Here is a 24,569-nt window from a genome sequence, read left to right as displayed (position 1 = left end):
ATCAAACTTTTATGTTGGCCAACATCTTGTTCTACTTGAAAAGAACAGCAAAAGTGTGGTTCTAGAACCACGAAGAAATTTCGAAAGCTGGGATGCGTGCAAGGAAAAGATGCACACCCCTTTCGGCAAGTCTGTGGGTAGAAAGGCAGCGGCCAAGAAGGAGTTGGCATCTTGAGCACAAACGTCAGCAGAGTCCTACGTGACTTACATACAGGACTTGCTCGCCCTTTGCCAAAAAAAAGACAATGGCACGGAAGAAACCGAGAAAGTAGCACACATACTGAAAGGTATTGCAGATGATGCGATCAACCTTTTCATATGCAAGGACTGCAACACAGTCGATGCCATCATCAAGGAGTGCCAGCGTTTTGAGGACGCAAAAAGTCGACGCATCGCCCACCACTTTACTCGACTACCAAACACAGCAGCAACCTCGTCGCGCGAAGACGTGCCTGCACTGCAGACGCCGTTAACTGTAGAGAATGTGACCAAGATCATCAGACATGAACTTGAAGCTCTGACTCCTGCGTCCACGTGCTCCCATGTTTGTGACCCTAGCCCTCAGACGGTGCCACTGGTACATGCCATTGTGCGACAAGAGCTTTCCCACGCTGAACTGGCCTCAGAGTGCACTACAGCTCCCTCTCAGCCGATCGACCGTTGTCGACCCCAGTTTCGTATGCCCAAAGCCAAAACCTTCTGATACGCCCTCGCAATCCAGCTGAGTGGAGGAGAACTGCTGACTATCGTCCAATTTGTTTCAACTGCCGCCCTATCAGACACGAGGCCCGCCATTGTAACACGCGGTGGTATTGGCATCAGGCATCCTATGAGTAGGGTACACCCATCACCGAGAGAGGAATGATGGACGCATTAAACCTTATCGGAAATCACCTCAGGCCACCAGTGAAGACGTTCTTTCTATGCCGCCATATTGTCGTCATTCTCCATCTCCGCATGCTCACCAGTCCTGTTCACCACTCTCCCGTCGCCCGTCGTCTCGCTCGCCCCAATTTCGGTGACCACCATCGCCAACTCACCACCAGCCACGGGAAAACTGGATGATGCAGTTCCCGCAGGTAATGCTGCATCGACCACTTGCCTGCCAAATCCTCTGACCATGCTGCCGACTCGAAGCAACCTTATTGACGTTGAAGGAGACGACACACATGTTGTTGCACTTGTGGGCACAGGGGCTCATATATCCATGAAGAAATCAGAACTTCGTTGTCGCCTTAGGAACGTTTTAACGCCACCCACAGTACCACTCATCTAGGTCGCCGACGGTGGCACGTTTCCCGTGCTTGGAATGTGCTCCACGCGTATAAGTGTTGCCGATCTCTCCACGACAGTGCTATTTACTGTGCTTGAGAAATGTTCTCAAGGACTTGTACTTGGCATAGACTTTTTATACGCCCACGCTGCTCTTATAGATTGTGGAACCGGCATGCTTCAACTTGATTTACCGTGTTACATGACGACCCAACAGCACCTAAACCAAGTCTGTGTTCTGTAGATCACGTTCGTCTAGCGCCTCGAGTCATTATCTACGTGAACCTGAGGTCTGTCCCTCCTGTTCCCGAGGGTGAGTACATGTTGATGTTGACTATTGCTGACGTTCTGCCAGCCAAAATTTTGCCGTGCCTCTCACACTCCTGACAGTCCCGGGAAATACAGAATCTTTTCCGATTATAAACTTCAGCTGGTGCACTCAAGCTATCCCAGATGGTATGACTTTGACAAAAGTTTTTTTCTATCGACGCTGTCATTGGCTGTGATTTCGGCGTTTGTTGCCGAATCTTCTTTGTCTTCGGCTCTATTTTCCTCCTCGCAGAGCGCAGTGGATGCCACCATCGAGAAGATGATTGACCCTGACCTTCTTCCAGCACAGACAGCTGATATCCGGCACTGTGACATCTTTGATTTTGATGACCACTCTTTGGGTCAAACGTCCTTCGTAACTGAAAGAATCAACAATAGAGACGCCAGCCCCATTCGACGACGTCCTTATCGAGCGACAAGTTATCCAGTATGAAGTTGAAAAATTCCAACAAAAAACGTCATCGAACCATCCTGCAGTCCATGGGCATCGCCAGTCGTGCTAGTTCAGAATAAGGATGGCAGCTGCTGCTTCTGCATAAACTACCGCCACTTAAATAAAGTAACACGTAAGGACGTGTATTCAGTGTTACGGATTGACGATGCTCTCGACTGACTATATGGGTCTGCCTACTCTTCATCTATCGACTTACGATCGGGATACAGCTATATTTCTTTCGTTCATCGAGACCGTGATAAAACCGCATTCATTACACCGGATGAGCTTTTCCAGTTCAAGGTTATGCCATTCGGACTGTGCAATGCCCCAGCTACATTAGAAATGATGACGAACTCACTCCTGCGTGGATACAAGTGGTCCATATGTGTGTGCTATCTCAATGATGTCATCGTATTTTCACCTACAATTGATAGCCCCCTTAGCCGTCTATTTGCTGTTCTTGGGGTTTTCCAGACAGCAGGATTTCAGCTTAACTCTTCCAAATGTCCCTTTGGCCATTGAGAAATCACTGTGTTGGGCCAACTTCTCCGTGCTCGAGGCGTGCAACCTGATCCTGACAAATTTTGAGATGTAAAATATTTTTCAGTACCACATTCTACAAAAGATTTACGGAGTTTTATCGGCCTGTGTTCTTACTTTCAACTTTTTTGAAGAATTTCACTGACATTTTCTGACCACTTATCGAACTACTGAAGAAGGTCATCCCTTTTTATTGGGGCTCTGACAGAGCAAATGCCTGCAGCAACCTTACAACATTACTTACTTCTCCACCCATCTTAGCCCATTTTGACGCGTCAGTTCATACTGAAGTTTGTACCAATGCCAGCGGACATAGAATCGGTGCTGATCTCGCCCAGCGGCAACAAGGACAGGATCGTGTCATCGCTTATGCCAGTTGCCTCCTTTCTTCATCGGAGAGCAAGTTTTTCATCACAGAGCGTGAGTGCCTCACACTAGTCTGGGCAGTGGGAAAGTTTCAACCATACTTGTTTGACCGAATTTTTTCGGCAATCACGAATCATCATGCCCTGTGCTGGCTGTCGTCCCCTTAAGATTCAACTGGACGACTTGGCCGTTGGGCCTTAAAACTCCCAAAATACAGCTTTGACACAGCGTACAAATCTGGCTCAATGCACCAGGAGGCCGACTGTCTATACCGTCACCCCGTGGACCCACCCCTTCTTTCAGCACAAGATTCTCACCCTTATGTTTTCGCCATGTATGCTTTCCCCGACATAGGCAAGGTATAGCTCTGCAATTTTCACTTGTAGTCTATCATGCGCAGTCTACGTTTGGCCCACGTAGACCCGTCACTACACTTGTTCGCTGTACGCAATGGCATTCTTCACTGACGCAACACCAGTGCCGAGGGACCATAGCTACTACTCGTAGTTCTTGCGTCACTCCGTTCCGCTGTTCTTGAACAGCTTCGCGATGCCCCAACCGCTGAACATTTTGGGGTCACGCGCACCTACGATCGCGTGCGGCTTAGATTCTTCTGGCCAGGCCTTTGCCATTCTGTGCGCAGATACATTTCTGCTTGTGAATCCTGCCAGCACTTCAAACATTCCACCTTGCCACCACCTGGTCCATCCCAACCAACAGACATACCGACCGTCCCCTTCTACCGTGTTGGTCTCGATCTCGTTGGACCATTTGCTACTTTTCTGACTGGAAACGAGTAGGTAGCCGTAGCCACTGACTACGCCACAGGATAAGCTATCAAGCAAGCACTGCCGACAAGCTGTGCCACTGACGTCGCGGACTTTTTGCTTCATGACGTTATTCTTCACCATGGCACTCCTGAACAGCTGCTGACCGATCATGGTCCCTCATTTCTTTCAGATGCCATAAGCGACATCCTTCGCTCGTGTTCGACGCGTCACAAGCTCACTACTGCCTACCAACCGCAAACAAATGGTCTTACTGAGCGCCTAAATTGAACCCTGGCAACAATTCTCTCCAGGTACGTTTCTAAAAATCACCTTGATTGGAATAGTACTTTGCCTTATGTGATATTCGCATACATTTCGTCACGCCATGACACCGCTGGCTTCTCCTCTTTGCACCTATTGTTCAGCCGCCATTCAGCGTTACCCTTAGAGACTATTCTCCCACAAACTACGCAAACGGTTACAGAGTACACCCAGGATGCCACTATTCAGACTCAAGTGGCCCGCAAAATCGCACAGGAACGTCTTCTTGGCTCGCAGCTCTCTCAGAAGGCCCGCTACGATAGCTATCACATAGTTTTCTACTTTACAGGTTCATTGGTCCTCCTCTAGACATCATGTCGCCATGTTTGGCCTCTCTTCGAAGTTTCTAGCTCGCTACTCGGGGCCTTACAAGGTTTTACGCCACCTTATTGAGGTCACATATGAGATCGCTCTGTTCGACAGTCAGTCGTCGTCAACCGCACCCGCCACTGACGTCGTCCACGTGTCCCGTCTGAAACCGTACATCTCCGCATATGATCCTACTCTCCTTTAGCCGCACCCCGACGCAGTGGTCTAGTGGCTAAGGGCATTTCCACGCGCTTCCCGCACAGCCGTGACGCACGTGCCGAGACCCCTGCCGCATGCAAGTGGGGGACCAATAAGCCAATTTGCGACGCTGCGGAGGGTGAAAGAGCGTCGCCAATTGGCTTATTTGTCCCTCGCTTGCCTACAGTAGGGGTCCCGGCACGTGCGTTGCGGCTGTGCGGAAAGCGCTTGGAATGACCCTAAGGTACTCGGCTGCTAACCCGCAGATCGCGGGATTAAATTCCGGCTACGGCGGCTGCATTTCCAGTGGAGGCGAAAATGTTGTAGGCCCGTGTGCTCAGATTTGGGTGCACATTAAAGAACCTCAGAGGATCGAAATTTCCGGAGCCCTCTACCATGGCGTTTGTGTGCACGTTAAAGAACTCTAGGTGGTCGAAATTTCCGGAGCCCTCTACCACGACAATTATAAGGTGGTTTGGGGGGCGTTGAACCTCGCATATGAATCAATCAATAAAATCAATCTCCTTTGGGCGCCAAGATGGCGCTACAGTGGCGCGGGGTTATATGTTACACGATATCGGGGATGAGAGAGCATCAGGTTGATGACGAAGACAATGAATGCGATCACACTCATGTTGTTGCTGTTGTTCCTACATCTTGGCTGCAGCTGCCTCTGAGTCTCCCTGCATATTTTGTAAATATATTTATTTCATTCAATCTCGCACCCCCGAGACGAAATCATTACATGCTAGAAAAATTGGCGCACGTGTAGTGAAAGTAACACATAAATTCAAGAGGACGAAGCAAGTGCGAAAGGGTTTAAGATGATGGCAATAATTGTTTGCACCGCCCAACGTAACAAACAGCCTAAATAACTTCACTTTTAAAAACACCGCTTGAAAACCAGCTCCCGTAACAGCCACTATTAGCCTAGTGCTTTGTTTTCTCCATCAAACATTGACAATAAACGAACACTAACAGTCACAACAAACGCGATCTTGAAGCATTTAAAAGCAGCGCTTTTGCCGTGTGAGAACAGTCATTTAAGCTGAAGTTCTGCAGCAATTGCTTTTGGCGCAATTCATCGCGCATACATTGGGGAGCCATAAACAGTGTATGACCATCGTGAAATACTTGCCCAAACACACAAAGGCGCAGAAGACACATTCAAACTGTTGTTGTGTCTCTTCTGTGTCTCCGGGGGCCTGCGCAAAATTTTCAACATAGATACGCTCCAACTCTGCTGAATCGCAATTTCACTTCAGTCTATAACCATTTTCAGTCTTATTGTTACAATTGTTAACGCAGCAGCGTGGGACAGCGCCAGTAAACAGTGAAGGAAACAAAGGACGCAATGTTAGCAACACGGAGCCGATGCGAAAGCTGGCGTGAGCGAAAAGAAATCTCTAGCACGCCGCAAGATCCACTCGTCTCTAAGGGCAACCGCGCAGATAACGAATCATCATAAGGAAAAAATTGCAGAGAGTGGAAGGATGAGAAGGCGAGGAGGGAGAGAGGTGGTCGAGTGCGTAGCGGCGAGTACATTGCGGTACTTTCGCAAGGTCAGAGGGCTTTAGGCGCCATCGCTTTGGAGCGATCTCTACTGAACGTTTTGAGTACTAGCCGTGGCTACAACATTAATGCTGGACTAGCCAACACACTTTAAAGAGCTTCGCCCCTAAAAAAATCAAGCATTGATCGTATGCGTCAGTGCTTCCTTCACGAATGTTGTCTGCGTAAAATCGTGAACCATGGTTGTGCTACAACGTGATCAGTAGTAAAGGTTCCCTGCTCAACCATGTCAACTCTTTTACGTTATACGCCATAGCAGAGGGTGGTGGTATTGCACCGTACTCATATTGTACTGTGAATGATTAAGGGCTGTTTTGGTAGCTAGTGTCAATATCCGGTGCACCAGACACCGTGAATGCATGGGATTCCTGCTGAAGAGCCTCATCCTAATTAATGAGTTCATTCAGTGCAAACTTATCTCTGTATTAGTAATTCCGACATTCCAAAATAATTAACATTACTAGCAAAACGTCCCCATATGTGTTTTCTTGTTACCTTTATTTTTATACTCTTAGGAGTATCTGTTGCTGGGCCTTTTGGTACATACTTCAAAGGGGCCCTAAACACTTTCTCAAGTAACCATAGAATGAACTCTCTGCAAGAACATATTGCCTCACAAATGAAACGGTGCAAAAATTTTTAAAATCCGCCCAGTGCGAGTGGAGATACAAAGATTTCTTGCATGCTGTGATTGCATTTTCTCTTCTGTCGTCCTGACGAAAGCGCTGTAAGCTAAGCGGGGAGGGATGGCAAGGGCAAAGGAAAACGTCATGCGAGCCTCGTGACCTTGAGCACTTTTTTCTTCGAATGCGCAGCTTTTTCAGTGTGATCGTGTGCGCACGCGGGGACAAAACGCAGCCTCCAGTGGCAATTTCTGTAACGACTAAGCGCGCCTTGATCAAATCAGCCAACAGCTGATAGATGAGCATACTACGTGTGATTTTTGGGCTTATTCCAGGATTTGTCGGAAGAAGAGAAAGCAATTTATCACTGACTTTGGTAATTTAACATGAAATCAAGGCCGCGTGCTGCACTAAAATACTTAGGTTACGTGTTGTCGGGAGCTTTTATACACTACCGATCGGCAGTGCTCCCTGACAATGATGAAAAAATGTTGCAGGGCCCATTGAAGAAACGAAGAACCCAGCTTAGGGACCCGTATACAAAAAGAGAAGACGACAAACACACGCAGGAACTTACAACAGGTGTAATAAAATATTCACACATAAAGTTTTCAGGAAAAGCAATTGCACATGCGTCGTACAAAAAAACACGTGATACACTTGAAAAGAGAATGACATTATTACCCACAATTTTTCAAACGCGCAATCTCTTTCTTTGATAGTGATATCGAAGGTACACTAATGCATTTTTTTTGCATTTGCCTGCTCCATATACTAATGCATTCAATGCATTTGCCTGCTCAATACGGGGTGTGCGGCTGTTCTCCTGACGTGAAAGGTACGCAAATAATAGGTAAAAGAACCAGCAATACGAATGTGAATTCTTTGAAGCGTATGGTATTGGCAGCAGGGCTAAAAACGTATGAGTGTACGTTCACTATCTCTATTAAAGAAAAATATTCCTTATTTACAAAAATGTGGGTACTAATGTTATTCTATAGTGCATCACGTGTTTCTCCGTATGGCGCATGCGCGATTGGTTTTCATGAGAACTTTATGTGTGATTGTTTTATCAAACCGGTTGCAAGTTCCAGCCTGTGTGTGTCGTCCTCTCTTCTTGTGTACACGTCTCTTAGCAGCTTTCTCAGTTTATTAGACTCTCACAATCTATAAAATTCATTTTGTGGCTTGAATGGAAATAATATTATCTAGTAAATGTTTTATGCATAGCATTCATTATTATTTCTTTTTTTTGCTCGGCAACGCTAACAGTAATTAGGTACACTTAAACTATCGCGTTACTGACGCGAAATTATAACAGGGACGCAGCTATTATCCCAGAAAAACTATAGTAGATGAAACGCACGTGCATGTCACGAAGGAGCGTCGCAATTTTCTATTCGGAAACGCTGACCAAAACGCGTTGTTTGATTTTTGTGATCGTCATTACAGTACATAAGATGGTTGTGTGACTTTCTGAACTGGCACTATACTGTGGTGTTGACGGCTTCTTTCCGACTGAACCTTTATCAGCTTTGCATTGGATTGGCAAAAAGTGCATTCTCTCTGCTTTACTAGTGAAATGATGTCCTTCATAGAGAATCCAAGCATAACTACCGCTAATGTGCCTACACAAATAACCACAGTCTTGAGCGCAGATGTTCGTATGTTAAGAGTAAATCATTTTCTTCATCTTGCGCCAATGATGACGCCTCTACAAAACAAAAAAAAATTGTAGATCTCACGTACAGTGAGAATCGATTATATGCGAAGCCTGAATGAGGAAGTTAGAATTGTCACATTCAAATCAGCACAACGTTACGATGCGGACCTCAATGGTACCGTAAATAACTTCTATGCCTGATTATTATCTTTGCTTCTGGCATAGATGCTCATCATTCATTCGCATTGCGTGACATCCAAATTGCTATATGTGAAGCTAGCGAAACGACCGCCAGCGCATCAAGAGCGTGGCATGTAGTTATTTTCTTACATGGCACGCAAGTCATGATTATCATGTTGCCCCCCCGCCCGTGGTGGTCTAGTGGCTAAGGTACTCGGCTGCTGACCCGCAGGTCGCGGGATTGAATCCCCACTGCGGCGGCTGCATTTTCCTTGGAGGAGAAAATGCTGTAGGTCCATGTGCTCAGATTTGAGTGCACGTTAGAAAACCCCAGGTGGTCAAAATTTTTGGAGTCCTCCACTACAATGTCTCTCAGAATCATATGGTGATTTTGGGGCATTAAGTGCCACGTATCAATCAATCAATGATTATGTTTGCACCAGTCTTACACCTTCATCTACCATTCACGTCACGTAATTTTCACGTCAAGTTTTCGTGTAATTGAAGCTTGTGAAACGAGCCTTAGCGAAAATAGGCGTGGCATGTAGTCATGTTCTTACATGACAGGCATCTAACGATTATCATGTTTGCAGCAGTCATACACCTTTGTCATCCTTGGACTTCACGTCACACTAAAATTGGTATATGTGCAGCTAGCGAAATGATCGCGAGCGCATTATGAGCGTGGCATGCAGTCATGTTCTTGCATTACACTACACGTAGCCTAACACAAAAGTTTGTATATGTGAAGCTAGCGAAACGACCGCGAGTGCATGATTAGCGTAACAATTAGTCAAGTTTTTACATGACACGAATGTCATAATCATCATGTTTGCGGCAGTCATACACCTTTGTCATTCATTGACGCCACGTAATACTAAAATTGGTGTATATGCAGCTAGCAAAATGATCGCAAGTGCATTATGAGCGTGGCATGCAGTCTTGTTCTTACAATACACAACACGTAGCCTAACACAAAAGTTGGTATATGTGAAGCTAGCAAAACGACCGCTAGTGCATGATTAGCGTAACATGTCGTCTTGCTCTTACATGACACGCATGTCATGATTTTCATGTTTGCAGCAGTCCTACACCTTTGTCATCCTTTCACGTCACGTAACACCAAATTTGGTGTATTTGAAGGCAGTGAGACGACCGCGAGCGAATAATGAGCGTGGCTGTATCCATGTTTTTACATGACACGCATGTCGTGATTTTGATGTTTGCAGCAGTGCTACAATTTCGCCATCCATTCACTTCACGTAACCCATAATTTAGTATATATGTTAGCAAAATGACCACGGGTGAATCATGAGCATGGCATGAACAGAAGTTCCTAGACGACATGGATGTCATTATTATCATGTTCGCACAAGTCATATACTTTTATTATCGATTCACCTCACGTAACTCCAAATTTAGCATATGTGAAGCTAGCGAGACTACCGCGATTGCATCATGAGTGTGGCATGTAGTCATGTTCTTACATGATATGCATGTCTTGTTTATTAGCACCAGTAATATATCATTGTAATTTATTCACGTCACGTAATACAAAATATTGTATATGTGCATCTAGCAAAACTACCACGAGCGCACCATGAACATGGCGTGTAGTGATGACTTACATGACATGTTTGTGAAGATTTCTACGTGAGGGCCTGTCACTTATGTTCGCCTTGCAGTCTTGCCAAAGCATAGCAGTTTTGCAATATATCATGTGAATGAAACCACCGCAGGAGTAGCAAGACCATGACATGTAAATCATGATATTCGGGACATACAAGTCATGCTTTTCATATTATGACTAGTCACTTGTGTTTGTCAAACAATCATGTTAAGCCATACCAGTTTCGGTATGGATATCCCATTATCCTAGCGGCCCGAGGAACTAAAAGTACTAAGCGGATATTTAGATAGATAGATAGATAGATAGATAGACAGACAGATAGATAGATAGATAGATAGATAGATAGATAGATAGACAGATAGATAGATAGATAGATAGATAGATAGATAGATAGATAGATAGATAGATAGATAGATAGATAGATAGATAGATAGATAGATAGATAGATAGATAGATAGATAGATAGATAGATAGATAGATAGATAGATAGATAGATAGATAGATAGATAGATAGATAGATAGATAGATAGATAGATAGATAGATAGATAGATAGATAGATAGATAGATAGATAGATAGATAGATAGATAGATAGATAGATAGATATGGTTAAACTCGCCGGAGTTCGCTGAAAAATGCTTGGCGTTTAAAAATGCCAGATGCCTGGTGAAACTTTGTAAAAGCGATTGGTGCCAAATATTTCAACTAATTCAATTTAATTTGATTTCTAACCCATAACGACTCGTGAAGTCAGACGTTGCGTAAAAATGTTCGATATATGAGTGGGCATTAGATAAATGTGTTGCCACCACCAATTATCAGGACAGGCCGCCCTGTGAATGGGTGAACGCAAAGAGCATTAACGGAGACATGAGCGTCGGATGTGGTCTCAGACAGCGTCGATGCAAAATACGAGTCTAAAATCTCCCCGAATTCAGCCGCACATAGAGTAGATACTGCGAAATATCTAGACTTCAAGAGTCTTCAACCTACATCATTAGTATTCAAAAACAAACAAAAATACCGCCAATCCAGTATTTCCACCATTGTCTCGTAGATGGCGTATTGTATCTACAAAATAAACGACGTGAATGGTTTGTGCTTGCTTTAGGATTAAATAAAGTCGAGAGTATCAATCTGGATTCTAATAAGACTTCAAGTTTTTGCGTTCTTTTGAATTTTATTAGCAGCCTTTTCTTTGACACACAGTATAGAAAGATAGCAAGCGTTTGAAATCCCAGCAGCTTAGGGGCACAAGAATTATTTTTTTGTGCACACACACTCACACGCGTGCACACACAAACACACACACACACACACACACACGCACACACTGCCTCCTTATCTCAGCAACCTAGCCTTGTTATTCCAAACATTTTTCATTCTGACATATACGGGCACTTAATCTAACACACTACCTCTTCGCCGTATCAAGGCGATAATCTGACGACATTCGGCACGCGCTATTTCATTGTATTATGGAATCTTGTTGTGCTGAAGGGACAATGGTACTTGCACGTATATAGTGCCGAATGTAGTGCAGTGCTAAGTGTATAGTAAAACAGTCCCATAAAGTATACACAAAAACATAGTTGGACATGCGCTGATAAGTTATTTTGTGTTTCTTTTTTTTGAGGAGCGAAGCTCCTTAAGGCGTGAGTCAGTCGTCACCGGTATCATTCATGTATCTAGTAAACACCTCGTAACATATCTACGGGGTGATTGATGATGAGTGGGGAAAAGCTTCGGACGGTTTTATCGGCAAGCCGTGAATCATCCGCTAGTCGCGTCTGTCTGTCTGTCCGTCTGTCTGTTCGTTGCACGGACGGACGGATGGACGCGCAGACGAAAGAACGGACGCACGGACGTACGGCTGGACGGATTTATGCGCGAACGAACGCAAAGACGTCTGAATACACGGATGAATGGATGCAAGGGGGGATGCAGGAACTGATGTACGGATGAACGGACGCACGGATGGAAAGATGGGCGCACGGATGAACGCGCGGATGGACGGAAGCAAGAAAACACTAACGGACGTTGTGCCCCACTCAGCATCATTCACTCCGTGAATACGCTGCGATTTTTTTTCATTGTTGTGCGCCTTTTCTGTGAACCATCACCATTTGCGTGTCTTCTTTTCTGCGGTTGTGTCTCTGTATGCAGAGATCACCTTCTTTAATGATGACATTGTGTGGCATAGGCAATCTACTATGTTATTGGACGTGTATATATTACAGAAATTAAGATGGATAGCATGACACCAGAAAGGGCCGCTTCTTTTTTTTGTTTGTTTGCTTATAGTGGCATGCAGACGAGTGAGGTGTTTGGGCAGCAGTGTGTTATCACCATTGGTAAGCTACTTCAATTCTTCACAAATAGTAGCCTCATGAAATCAAGTAGAGAACAAGCATTTCTTTGATATCTCCTCTCTTGGCGTATCAGTTTGAACACAACACATTTAGGGTGTTCCAAGCAGCGGTCGTTGAAGAAAGTCACAGCTTTGCCGCAAAGACAAAGTAATAAATGCGATAGCAACAAATTGGAAGCTCACGTGCAGAATGGAAAGCAGATCAAAATATGTCCCGCGTTTTTCATACACAAATGACGCACGAAACGTACTCATAGTTACAGATGTGCGTGAATATTAGTCTCAGTTGTTACTTCGCTGTGTGCGAAAAGCGCGCGTTTTTCGCAAACGGAGACTGCAATGATAGCAGTGAACTTTGTGTACCCGGTACCTACAACAGAATTGTTAAAGGTAAAGCCCGAGGCCAGCCAAGACGTACGATCCTCCCCTCCTCCCCACCGCGAGATAAAGATGCGCCAGGGAGCGTCGCTCTCTTTCTCTAAACGGGGCAAAGTACGTGTGGGAGATTAGAGCGCGCGCCAACGCGCGATGTGGTGACGCTAAAGCCGCTTGATCTAGGGAAAGTAACGACACTCTCCTCCGCGCGCGCGTTTTGTCCTCAATTCTCCTCGCCCGCTTGCCCTACGCGTAGCGTGCGGCGCAATATTTTGCCGACACTCCCGCGGGCGCACCGCGGAATTCAATGAAGGCGGGTTATTTGCAGCATCTTGCGCTCCATAGAAGGGCTGAATTTTTTCTAAAAAGTGATAATAAAGCTAAAAAACTGAGCAGCCCTTGAATGAATTATTAGCTTGTTTCAAATGTTGTATAAGTGGGGCATGCTAACTAAATAAAAAGTTTTATGATGAGTTCTACGATACGGATGTTTTTTGCCGCACAATAACATGCTGTAAGCTTGCATGTGATACAGTTCCGCTTGTGGCATGTGCGCCTGCGTTCAGATTGTTTTGTGCTTGTGCGCCAATATACGACACAGGTACTTACAGCGTCACATATTACAATGACTTCGTGAATGGTGGATCGTTTAGCCTTGTGTTCATCTGCTCAGCGTGAAAGTAACAATGCGCAGTGGTCTCCGAATTCAAGAAGTGCTTTGAGCAATGTCAATACGACTAAGTATCACCAGCAGTGACTCGTCTTCCACAATAAAAGAAGCACAAGAAATTAAATAATTGGAACTGTGTTTTGACGTTTTTGTCTGAGAAACTAGTTATCGAATTACCTGTGAGAGGAGCAACTGTGCATCAGGAAGGTCGTCATAATTTGTGCGTCAATAGCGGCTGAAAATTTCTATCCAGACTGATTGATCCCGGTTACAAGTACACATGTGACACTGGTATAAAAAATATAGTTTTTTATTGGTGAATGGACAACATGCAGGCGTGACTAAAATGATTGCAGCCATGGTCTCCTAGAAAATGACTCATTTTCCCTATTACTGTGCTACAGCGTTTTTTTTGTTGCACCTCTGTGTTTCTTTCCTTCTATTCATGAACCGCATCTCTTTCAGAATTTTATTTTTGTGTAATAATACCCCTCAAAACAAAATAAATGCCCTAACAGCAACAAGCGCCAATTAGCGTCATCTCTTTTCATTGATTCATTTGTTTTCTCGAACAACCTTTCTCGTAAACGAATCCTAACAGTCACAAAAAACTTGATCGAGAAGCTGTGTCATCCCACGTAATTGTTCACAGCGAAAGCAGACTACAGTTGCTCATTTTCAACAATTGCCGAGGTTCATGCAGATGATGAAGTATGAGCTCGATATTTTGTTTATTTTATTTATTTATTTAGACATACTGCAGACCAGCGTTTTGCTCTAGGCATGAGGTGCATAAGAAACATTGAGTGATTCATAACAGCAAAAACAAACATGTATCTATATGCTCTCGAAATTCACTTGTCTGTGAAACAGTAACAAAATGTATAACACAATTCCACACTCTAGTCTTCAAGCAGATAACTTTTCAGCGTTATAGCAAAATCGTCAGCCAAAAAAAATCTCACGAGGCAGTGAATTCTATTTATCAACTGTTCTGGGAAAATAAGTGTATTGGTAAGCACTTTTAGTTCGTGCAAATGTGAGTGCCAAGGATCGATCACGTTTACGGCGTGTATTCCTAGCAGTGGCTGGCTGAACGCAACAAGGTGCATTTAAGGCAACTTTCCCTGACATAATTTTGTATAGAACGGTAAATGATTCATCTTTCTTCTTGGTTCTAACAAAGGAATGCCGCATATTGATGACAACTCCAGTTTGAAGCTATGCACAAATAACCAAGAAAAAGTTACAGCATTTCAATGAGGTGAATGATGACGAGTGGGGTGAAACGTGCGTACGGACGGACGGAGGCACGCACGCATGGACAGACTGATGGACGCTTCGTCCTCCTCATCATCTTTCACTCCGTGGAAGTGCTGTGACACCATTGTTATTGACATTCAAAGCAATGCAACTGGGTACTACGACGACACGGGACATACGACCCATGGCGTTAGAAGCTTCGCCCCTGAAAAACACGTATGTTGATAAGCAGGCCGGAACAATATGCTTTGGTACGGGCAATAAGAAAGTTGCCTTAGCTAACAAAGAACACTGTTCTTTGTAGGAAGTTTTATCGGTCGATTTTGTGCGGCCACAGCTGCTTGCGCAAGTCATCGTTTCACCTTGGGGTATCATAAAAACTGCGTAAATATTTTCACTCTGGTTGTTGCAGTCATAGGTGCCACAGCATTGCATAGCACCCGCACAAAGCACAGAAAACAAAGCGCGCAATACGTTTGTTATGCGGAGCGTCAGCAAAAAATGGGGCGAGTGAAAAAGAAAAACCCTAGCAAAGCGCAAGATCCACGCGTCAATAAGGGTAACCACGAAGGAGAAAAATCATCGTGCAGAAAAAGTGTCGAAGACCGGGATGACACGAAGGGATGCGATGAGGGAGAGAGGAGGTCGAGCATGCGGCGGCGAGTACAGTGAATGGTAGTACTTTCCCAAGATCACGATGTTTTAGGCGACACGCCGTCTTTACGCCATCTTGCTGGTAATGCTGAAAACACATCTCTCCTCCCTGAGATGCCCGTCAGCAACGGTAAATGGTAGATATAAATAGCTTGCCGTTTAAACGTTGAAAGACGTGTTTTTGGTAGTGCAGTGATTAACGCCTCGTAATCACGATTCAGACGACCGAAGTTTGATTCCGTGCGCCGGAGTCTTTTTCTGTTTTTTTCTTCATTTTCATACGCATAGATACCTATACATATACGGTGAGTGATTCCGAGGTCGACGCTGACACCAGCGGCAAAATCCAGCGGAGTGTGTCCATTTAATTGATGTCGCAATACAACTTGCCTCAAACAGCGGACTGGGCTCGCAGGGTCGCGCATTCCTATCACGCCCTAAAGAGAGGGCCTTCACCCAGAAAGCCTGCTGAATATGCATCCGCTGATAAATGTTTATTTTTCCCTCTAGCTAAGTACAGACCTTTACTCAGTTCAGCTATCACAGGCGTCAGGTTGTTTTCTTCACGCGTGTTTATTTAACATTGTGGTATTATTGCTATATGAAAAATACTTTTTTCTGGCTTTTATAAAGGGTGCTTACCAGCGCGAACGACAGGGCAGAAGGGGACAGGAGAAGAGACGAGACAGAGCGCTGAACTGCCAACAATTTATTTCTTGTGAAAGTATTCGCTTTTATACAGTTACCAGTCGCACTAGTCATGCGCGAAACACAATGACAATGCATAAGTACATCACATTGACAAGAAAAAGAAAAACTTTTCCTTATCGGTGAGCACAACAGAAGGAGTGCTAACACAAGCATCTTTCAATGAGCAAATTTTTTCTGCTTCTATGATCTCGCGTGTGGTACAATCCCTGCATCTAGCAACAATAGAACACTGAAAATATTGGCCGGCAGCCACACGTGCTGCAGTGATTTTATACGACAACTGGGACCCCGAGGAAAATTACGCCGCGTCTAATTCTACTTAGAAGACGCAGCGAAGACGTGGTATGAAAAGCACGAATCCTCACTACGAACCTGGGAACTCTTCCCGATGACAATCCTGCGCACGTTCACGAGCTTCGTCCACAAGGAAAAAGCTGCCACATTGCTGGAAACCAGAGTGAAACTTCCTAATGAACGCGTAACCCTCTTCATCGAAGAGATTACCCGGCTATTTCGACACGCCGAATCCAACATGGCTGAGAAAAAGAAGCTCCGGTTCCTCATGCGCGGAGTCCAGCACAAGCTGTTTGCGGGACTTGTCCGTAACCCGCCCAAGACTGTCAGCGAATTTCTTGCCGAGGCCACAACTATAGAAAAGGCGCTTGAGATGCACACAACGCAATACAACCACCGCGCCTCATTGAACTGCACTGATGCCTTCAGTACCGACGACCTGCGCGAGACAATTCGAGCGATCGTACGGGAGGAGCTCAGGGAGTCGTTGCCTTCAACGCTGCCTTAAGCAAATTCGATCACTGCCATTGTCCGCGAAGAAGTTCGGCAGTCGCTTGGAATCGCAGAAGCACTCCAGCTTGAACCGGGAGCAATAAGCTACACCACTGCAGCCCGCCGCCACGCCCCTCCTCTACGCGCACGCCAAAACGCCACTCCATCATACTTCCGTCACCAGACGCCACCGCCGCCGCCACCCTCACCGGCGTCTTACCATTCGCCAGCGGGCCAGTGCAGTGTACCGAAGAAAACCGACGTTTGGCGTGCACCTGACAACCGCCCGCTCTGCTACCACTGCGGCGAGGCTGGGCGCACTTACCACCATTGCCAGTACCGACATAGGGGATTGCCTGGCTTCGGCGTCAATGCACTACGTCCGCAGCCAAGGGAACGGCCACGTGACATCGCCGACTACCTGACAGGAACTCGGTGGATACCACGAAATCCTTCCCGTTCGCCGTCGCCCAGCCACCGCATGTCACCGCACCACCAGCAGTACTCTGGCCCAACGCAGGGTTGGTCTTCTAGCCCGTATGCGGGAAACTAAGGGCAGCAACCGATAGAGGTGCGGTTGCTGTGCTACGAACTACCGAAGATCCTCCGACAACGACGACGCCGCGACGGAGCTTTCCGAACAAGACGCCAACCAGGCAAAGTCCTGACGGCGAAACCTCATTTACCGAAGGTGACCTGACGAATAAACATGGAAGCAGCGGAACAAGCCGACGCAGCCGTGGCCTGACGCCACACCCTAACTGTAACGCGAGACGGCGAACTAGCGACCTCGACGTTCTTAACGACGGCCACAGTGTGACCGCTTTCGTTGATACTGGAGCTGACTATTCCGTCATCAGTGGGCTGTTCACCGTGAAGTTGAAGAAAGTTAGGACAGCTTGGGAAGGCCCTGAAATCCACACAGCCGGAGGTCGTCTCGTAACGCCTGTAGGAATCTGCACAGCGAAAGTCAGCATTAACGGCCGTATTTATCCGGCAGACTTCGTAGTCCTACAGCGTTGCTCGAGAGATCTCATCCTTGGCATGGACCTGTAATGGCTCCATGGTGCTGTCATCAACCTAAGAACAAAGTCGATAACGTTATCCACAGAAAAACACTACCACCGCGCACAACCTCAGGAAACCATTCCTTGAATGTGCTGGAAGAACAAGTCATCATTCCGCCTCGCTGCAGCGACATTATTTCAGTCGGCGCTCCTATATCACCTGACTTCGAAGGTGTCGTTGAAGGCAGTCAGCATCTGTGGTCACTCGCAATATTTGCGTCGCAACAGGAATCGCAGAGCTGCGAGAAGGCAAAGCAACGATTATGCTCACGAATTTCAGCAATGAGTACAAACACGTGAAGAAAGGAACGATGGTCGCATACATCGAAGAAATCGTGAAAGCCACCAATGCTTTTGCCTTCGCCAATTCTGTGGAACCTGCTAAAAGAAACCAAGCCTCTCCCTCAGCTTTCGACGTCAGTCCCAGCCTTCCGAACCATCAGCAAGAACAGCTCAAGACCCTCCTACTGCAATACTAAGATTGCTTTTCGTCGTCGTCAACAATTCGGCTGACGCCAATTACTAAACATTGCATCATAAGCGAGGAAAATGCCAGACCACTCCGTCAGTGTCCGTACAGGGTTTTGACGCAAAAACGCGAGGCCGTAATGACACAAGTTGATGAAATGCTACGGGACGACATCATCCAGCCGTCAAGGAGTCCATGAGCGTCCCTCATGGTGTTAGTGAAGAAAAATGATTGAACCCTACGTTTTTGCGTCAATTATCACTAACTGAACAAAATCACAAAAAAGGACGTGTATTCTCTCCCATGAATAGACGACGCAGTAGATCGGCTCCATAACGCCAAGTACTTTTTGTCAATGGACCTCAAAACTGGCTATAGGCAAATCGAAGTTGAAAAAAGAGATCGAGAGAAGACAGAATTTATAACACTGGACGGCCACTTTGAGTTTAAGGAGATGCCCTTCGGTCTTTGCTCAGCGCCTGCGACTTTTCAACGCGTTATGGATACAGTACTGAGAGAATTGAAGTGGAATACTGGCCTTGTGTACTTGGACGACGTCGTCGTGTTTTCCTCCAGTTTCAACGAGCATCTTCTGTGCCTTGAAGCTGTACTTCAAGCCATCAAAACGTCCGGACTCACTCTGAAGCCAGAAAAGTGCAGATTTGTGTACGAAGAGCTCTTGTTCTTTGGGCACGTGATTAGCAAGTCTGGAGTTCGTCCCGATCCACAGAAAACAGCCGCCATCGCCGACTTCCCGCCGCCCACTGACAAGAAGGCCGTGCGCCGATTTCTGGGCCTGTGCGCCTATTATAGGCGGCTCGTGAAAAACTTCGCCCGCATCGCCGATCCTCTCACTAACCTTACCAAGGCCGACGTGGAATTCAAGTGGGAAACGCCGCCGGAACACGCTTTCCAGGAGCTTAAACATCTCCTCTAGACGCCTCCGTTACTTGCGCATTTCGACGAATTCGCCGAAACAAAAATACACACTGACGCGGGCAGCGTAGGTCTCGGCGCCGTTTTTGTGCAGACGGCTGACGGACTTGAAAGGGTTATTAGTTACACCAGCTGATCGCTATCCAAAGCAGAAGCCAATTACTCCACAACAGAAAAGGAGTGCCTCGCCATCATCTGGGCCCCGTCGAAATTTCGCCCGTACCTCTACGGCAGGCCCTTCAAAGTTGTGAGTGACCACCACGCCTTGTGTTAGCTAGCTACCATGAAGAACCCTTCAGGTCGCCTCACACGATGAAGCCTGAGACTTCATGAATATGACATTACCATCGTTAACAAGTCCGGCAAGAAACACTCCGATGCCGACTGTCTCTCTCGTGCGCCTGTCGACTAACCACCGCCCGATGACGTGGATGACGACTACTTTTTAGGAACGATAACTGCCGACGACTTCGCTGAGCGGCAGTGGGCCGACCCGGAACCTAAGGCCCTAATAGAATACCTCGAAGGCAGGACCGCAAAAGTCCCGAAGGTATTCAAGCGCGCATTTGCGTCGTTCTTCCTGCGAAACGGTCTTCTCAAAAAGAAAAACATTTCACCGCTTCGAGCCAAGTGTCTCCTTGGGGTGACTCCAGAACTGCGACCTGAACTCCTGCAGACCCTGCACAACGATCCGACGGCAGGGCACCATGGTGTTTCCCGCGCGCTTGCGAGGATACAAGAAAGGTACTACTGGCCACGTCTTACCACTGATGTCACTCGTTATGTGAGGACATGCCAGGACTGTCAGCGCCGCAAGACACCGCCAACAAGGCCAGCGGGACTTCTGCAGCCAATTGAACCACCTCGCTGACCATTCCAGCAGATTGGTATGGACCTACTGGGGCCATTGTCGACCTCGGCTTTCGGAAGCAAGTGGATCGTGGTAGCTACTGACTACCTCACCCGCTTCGCCGAGACAAAAGCCCTGCCCAAAGGCAGTGAATCCGAGGTAGCTAAGTTCTTCGTCGAAAATATCGTCCTACGTCACGGCGCCCCGGAGGTCCTCATCACCGACAGACGAACGGCATTTACTGCTCACCTAACTCAAGCAATATTGGCATACAGCCGGACAAACCACCATCGGACGCCAGCGTACGAACAACAGGCCAACGGCGTCACCAAGCGGCTTAGCAAGACAATCACCGACATGCTGGCAATGTACGTCGATGTCGAACACAAGACATGAGACGCCATTCTTCCGTACGTGACCTTCGCATACAACGCGGTGGTACGGGAGACGACGCATATATCTTTATACAAATTGGTCTACGGAAGGAGCCCGGCAACGACGCTCAATGCCATGTTACCCAACGTCACCGAAAAAGAAAACCTCGATGTGAGCGAGTATCTTCAACGCGCCGAAGAAGCTCGACAACTCGGGCACCACCGTATTAAGAATCAACAGACAACCGACAGCCGCCGTTACAATCTTCGGCGACGCTCCGTGGAATACCAGCCCGTTAACGTGTTCGGGTGTGGACGCCGATACGCCGACGTGGACTTCTGCTACGCCGACGTGAGCTTCTGCGATGGTACTTTTGACCGTACAGGGTGGTTCGACGTCTCGGCCCATTTGATTACGAAGTTGTTCCGACGGCATCACGAATTCTCAACGACGCCGAACGTGACTTGAAGTCGTCCATGTCGCGCGCCTCAAGCCGTTACATGCGCGTTAACAAACTGAAACAGTGTTTTGTTTTGTATTATTGCTGTATCGTAATTTATTGCATTATTGTTGTACTTTGATCTTCCGTTAGAGTATCAGGACGAAGCCACTTTCTGAGGGGGGCAATGCCAAGTTCTTGTTCTCAAGTAGTGTTATCGCCCCAATACACTATGTATTTCTAAGCACAAACCATGCCTGCAGCCTTCGAGAAGCTTCGGGACTGTAGTAGGTCATTTTGATAGAATCACGCCCACTCCGCGAACTGAACAGATAATTTTGGAACCTACGTCGCCGCTGGTGCTTGCGCTGGAACGTTCGACGGCAAGTGTATAAATACCGATGCGCTTTGCCACTCATCAGTTTTTTATCGACGGCCGACGCTCCGTTCGCAGCTATCCGTGCAAGCCTGCTATTATGATCCGACTTTCCGTTTAACGGGCACAGATTCATCCAAATAAACAGTTTAATCTTCAACGTACTCTCTGCTTCTTCGTCAACGTCACGACCCCGTGACAATATGATTATGAGTGACACTGTAGTGAAGGGCTCCGGAGATTTCGACCACCTGGGGTTCTTTAACGTGCACCCAAATCTAAGCACACGGGCCTACAGCACTTCCGTCTCCATCTGAAAAGCAGCCGCCACAGCCAAGATTTGATCCCGCGACCTGCGGGTCAGCAGCCGAGTACCTTAGCCACTAGACCACCACGGCAGGGCGAGACCAGCAATGAATTCGAAAAAGACGCGACGGCTTTCCTTTTCATACACTTCAGCTGTCTGTGTTATACAGTGTTGTGGAGTTACCACTCCGCAATTGGAATGACTCCGTACTTATTCCCAATTCTCGTGACCCTCAAATGGAATGATAATTGAGTGGGGAGAACGCTTGGAGGAATGCAAAGGGGATGGAGTCAGGCGCTTTCTGAACAAAATAAAATAAAAATGGCATTACAATTTTTTGGAAATAAATTGTCTTTTTCTTTCCGCGCTGCTCTTCAAACTTGAATAATTACGTAGCCATAACCTCAAATCGAAGTATAAAGCAGTTTTAAAATTACTTGCCTGGTTATAACCACGCTAAGTTTATAAATCACGTGCGTACTACAATTCTGCCGTTATATAGGCTCATATAATGAAGTTTGTTTCTATTCTTTTCCTAGCCGCTGCACTATGCCTTCGGTATTCGTCCTGCAAACTCGGTCGCGGCCTACCCCTTCCTTCCCCGCCATGTAGGACCCCCCTCCCCATGTGTGCATGTGAGGCACACATGCAAAAAAAACAACGATTCGCTTGATCGTCATTTTAGCATTAACAAATTTAAGCTAAATGATATTAAACCCTCACCATTTGTTCAAACATGATGACCGTGCAAATACTATAAGTAGCGGTAGAGCTGCTCCTCTGGGAAGCAGTAGGGAGGTTGTAGTGCACGATATATGACACCAAGCTTCTATACTCCAACCTCGTTAACGTGTTTTGCTTACTTTTTCAGTTTTTAATACATTCCATGGCGAAACTGCTAGCCGGTCTAGTGGGAATGAATTCATAGAAATAGTTCACACGGCACAAATGGGGACAAAAAAAACAGAGACACACGGACAAGCGCAATATAACAATTGTTAGATTGCGCTTGCGCGTGTATTTCCTTTCTTTGTCTGTCTTTGTTCTGCGCAAAGTGCTACTAAGCATCTGATGACATCACCTTTATGGGGCGTTTATTCTTAACTCGATAATACCGTCAAGATGTATTTTCTATGTTGAGGAATGACAGGAATGGAATGGAATCGACTGGTCAGTTTCAGAGTGGGAATGAGCAAAGTTTTCATATTCTGAGAATAGAAAGGAATGGAATTGTGGCAAGTTCTTATTCCTCAGAATCCAATCGAATTACATGAATTGGAGACACCCATGTTGGAACACTGTTGTACTACGCTATCGTCAACCCGTGTTCCACGCACTGCGTCTGTCTGAAGTGAACAAGCCGGTGCTGTTTTGTTGCGCACAGTCTGCAGGTCAGCATGCAAATTCACTCATGAGACGACTCACGCATACTCACTCAGACGAATATTGAGACATAAGTCTGAGCATGAGTGAGTCTGCGTGAGGAAATTTTCGGGACGGTGGAAAAACATAATACTGAGTCCGGTGGAGAAACATATTACTGTGTTTCTGTCTGAGTGAGTCCGGTTGACGAACACTCCGCGTGAGACCCTAAGGCCGCTTATTACTTGTATTTAAAGGTACGAAGTGGAGACGCCGGGTAGAATCCAGATTATGTGATATGTTGATGTTACAAAGCACTGACACATAGCACAAAGCAGCCGATAATACCCCTGCGGACTCATGAGCTGATTCCCTCCGATACTCTCAGATTCAGGTAGAGCTTTGAGTCTGAGTACGAGTGAGTCCTAATGAGCAATATATTGGTTGAGCCTGAGGGAATCAGATGCAGGATAATGTTAGTGAGTATGATTCGGAGTGAGTACGCTCGACGAAAACATTAAGGAGTGTGAGTGAAAATGAGTCTAATGACCAAGTGTATTTCATGAGCGAGTCTGAGGAAGCTCTAAAATTTTGCTAAGCGATAGTAAACACTAGTCGACTCACTCGCTTACCTCGTGTTGAGAATGCGGTATGCGCTCGAGGAGAGCACAGTAATGATGACTTGATCGCCGGACGCGTTGAGCAGCTTCTTGACCTGTGGCAAGGGCATCTTGCCGATGGACGTCCCATTGACGGCCACCACCACGTCCCCCTGGAGCAGCTGTGACCGCTGGGCTGGGCTTCCCCGCTTCACGCTCTGCGCTTATCCGGGAAGCGAGAAAAAAGCCCACCATCTCGGGAGCTGAACTACACCACTGTCCACATCGCAGCACTTTGTCAGGAACGACGGGACATTCTCTTAGTACTAAAATTGAATAAGTACAGTTTTTGTTCTAGGGTACAAAGGCACGTGAAACAAAAACGCAGCAAAAAAGTATGAAGAAATATTTTAATAAATCTTGGTCTAAAAGCAAAAATATAAAAACGAGCCCCTACGATGATAACCACAGGATAGGAATAGGTTTGCTACTACTCCACACTTCTTTTATTTTGGCTTTTAGTAATTAACATTCATCGATACCGACAATCATGGATTGGTTTGGCATTGACCGTCAATGCATGAACGCTGTCGAGTCAAAAGTCACCAGATGGCAATCTAGAGTCACCATATATTTCGTAATAAATGATTAGTGAAATGAAGGAAGGTTACAGGTGCCTTTTTTAAACCTGAAGCGTTTTTCAGTGAACTAAAAGCAGTTTGAACTTGCGTTTTCATTCTGGTATCACCC

The 24,569-nt window shown here is 46.3% G+C and overlaps 1 protein-coding gene across 1 annotated transcript in view; it reads right to left on the bottom strand.

Moving 5' to 3' along the window:
• Positions 1-23,984, bottom strand: part of LOC142761709 (uncharacterized) — a 55,955-nt gene extending 31,971 nt beyond the window's left edge. Inside the window, exon 1 of the mRNA XM_075879410.1 lies at positions 23,853-23,984. Coding sequence (XP_075735525.1) covers positions 23,853-23,950 — 98 coding nt within the window. The 5' untranslated portion in view covers positions 23,951-23,984. The remainder of the gene's footprint in view (positions 1-23,852) is intronic.
• Positions 23,985-24,569: the final 585 nt, after the last annotated feature.

Source organism: Rhipicephalus microplus, chromosome X, assembly GCF_043290135.1.
Source record: "Rhipicephalus microplus isolate Deutch F79 chromosome X, USDA_Rmic, whole genome shotgun sequence".
Lineage (NCBI taxonomy): Eukaryota > Metazoa > Arthropoda > Arachnida > Ixodida > Ixodidae > Rhipicephalus > Rhipicephalus microplus.
This window is presented reverse-complemented; position numbering and strand designations above follow the sequence as displayed.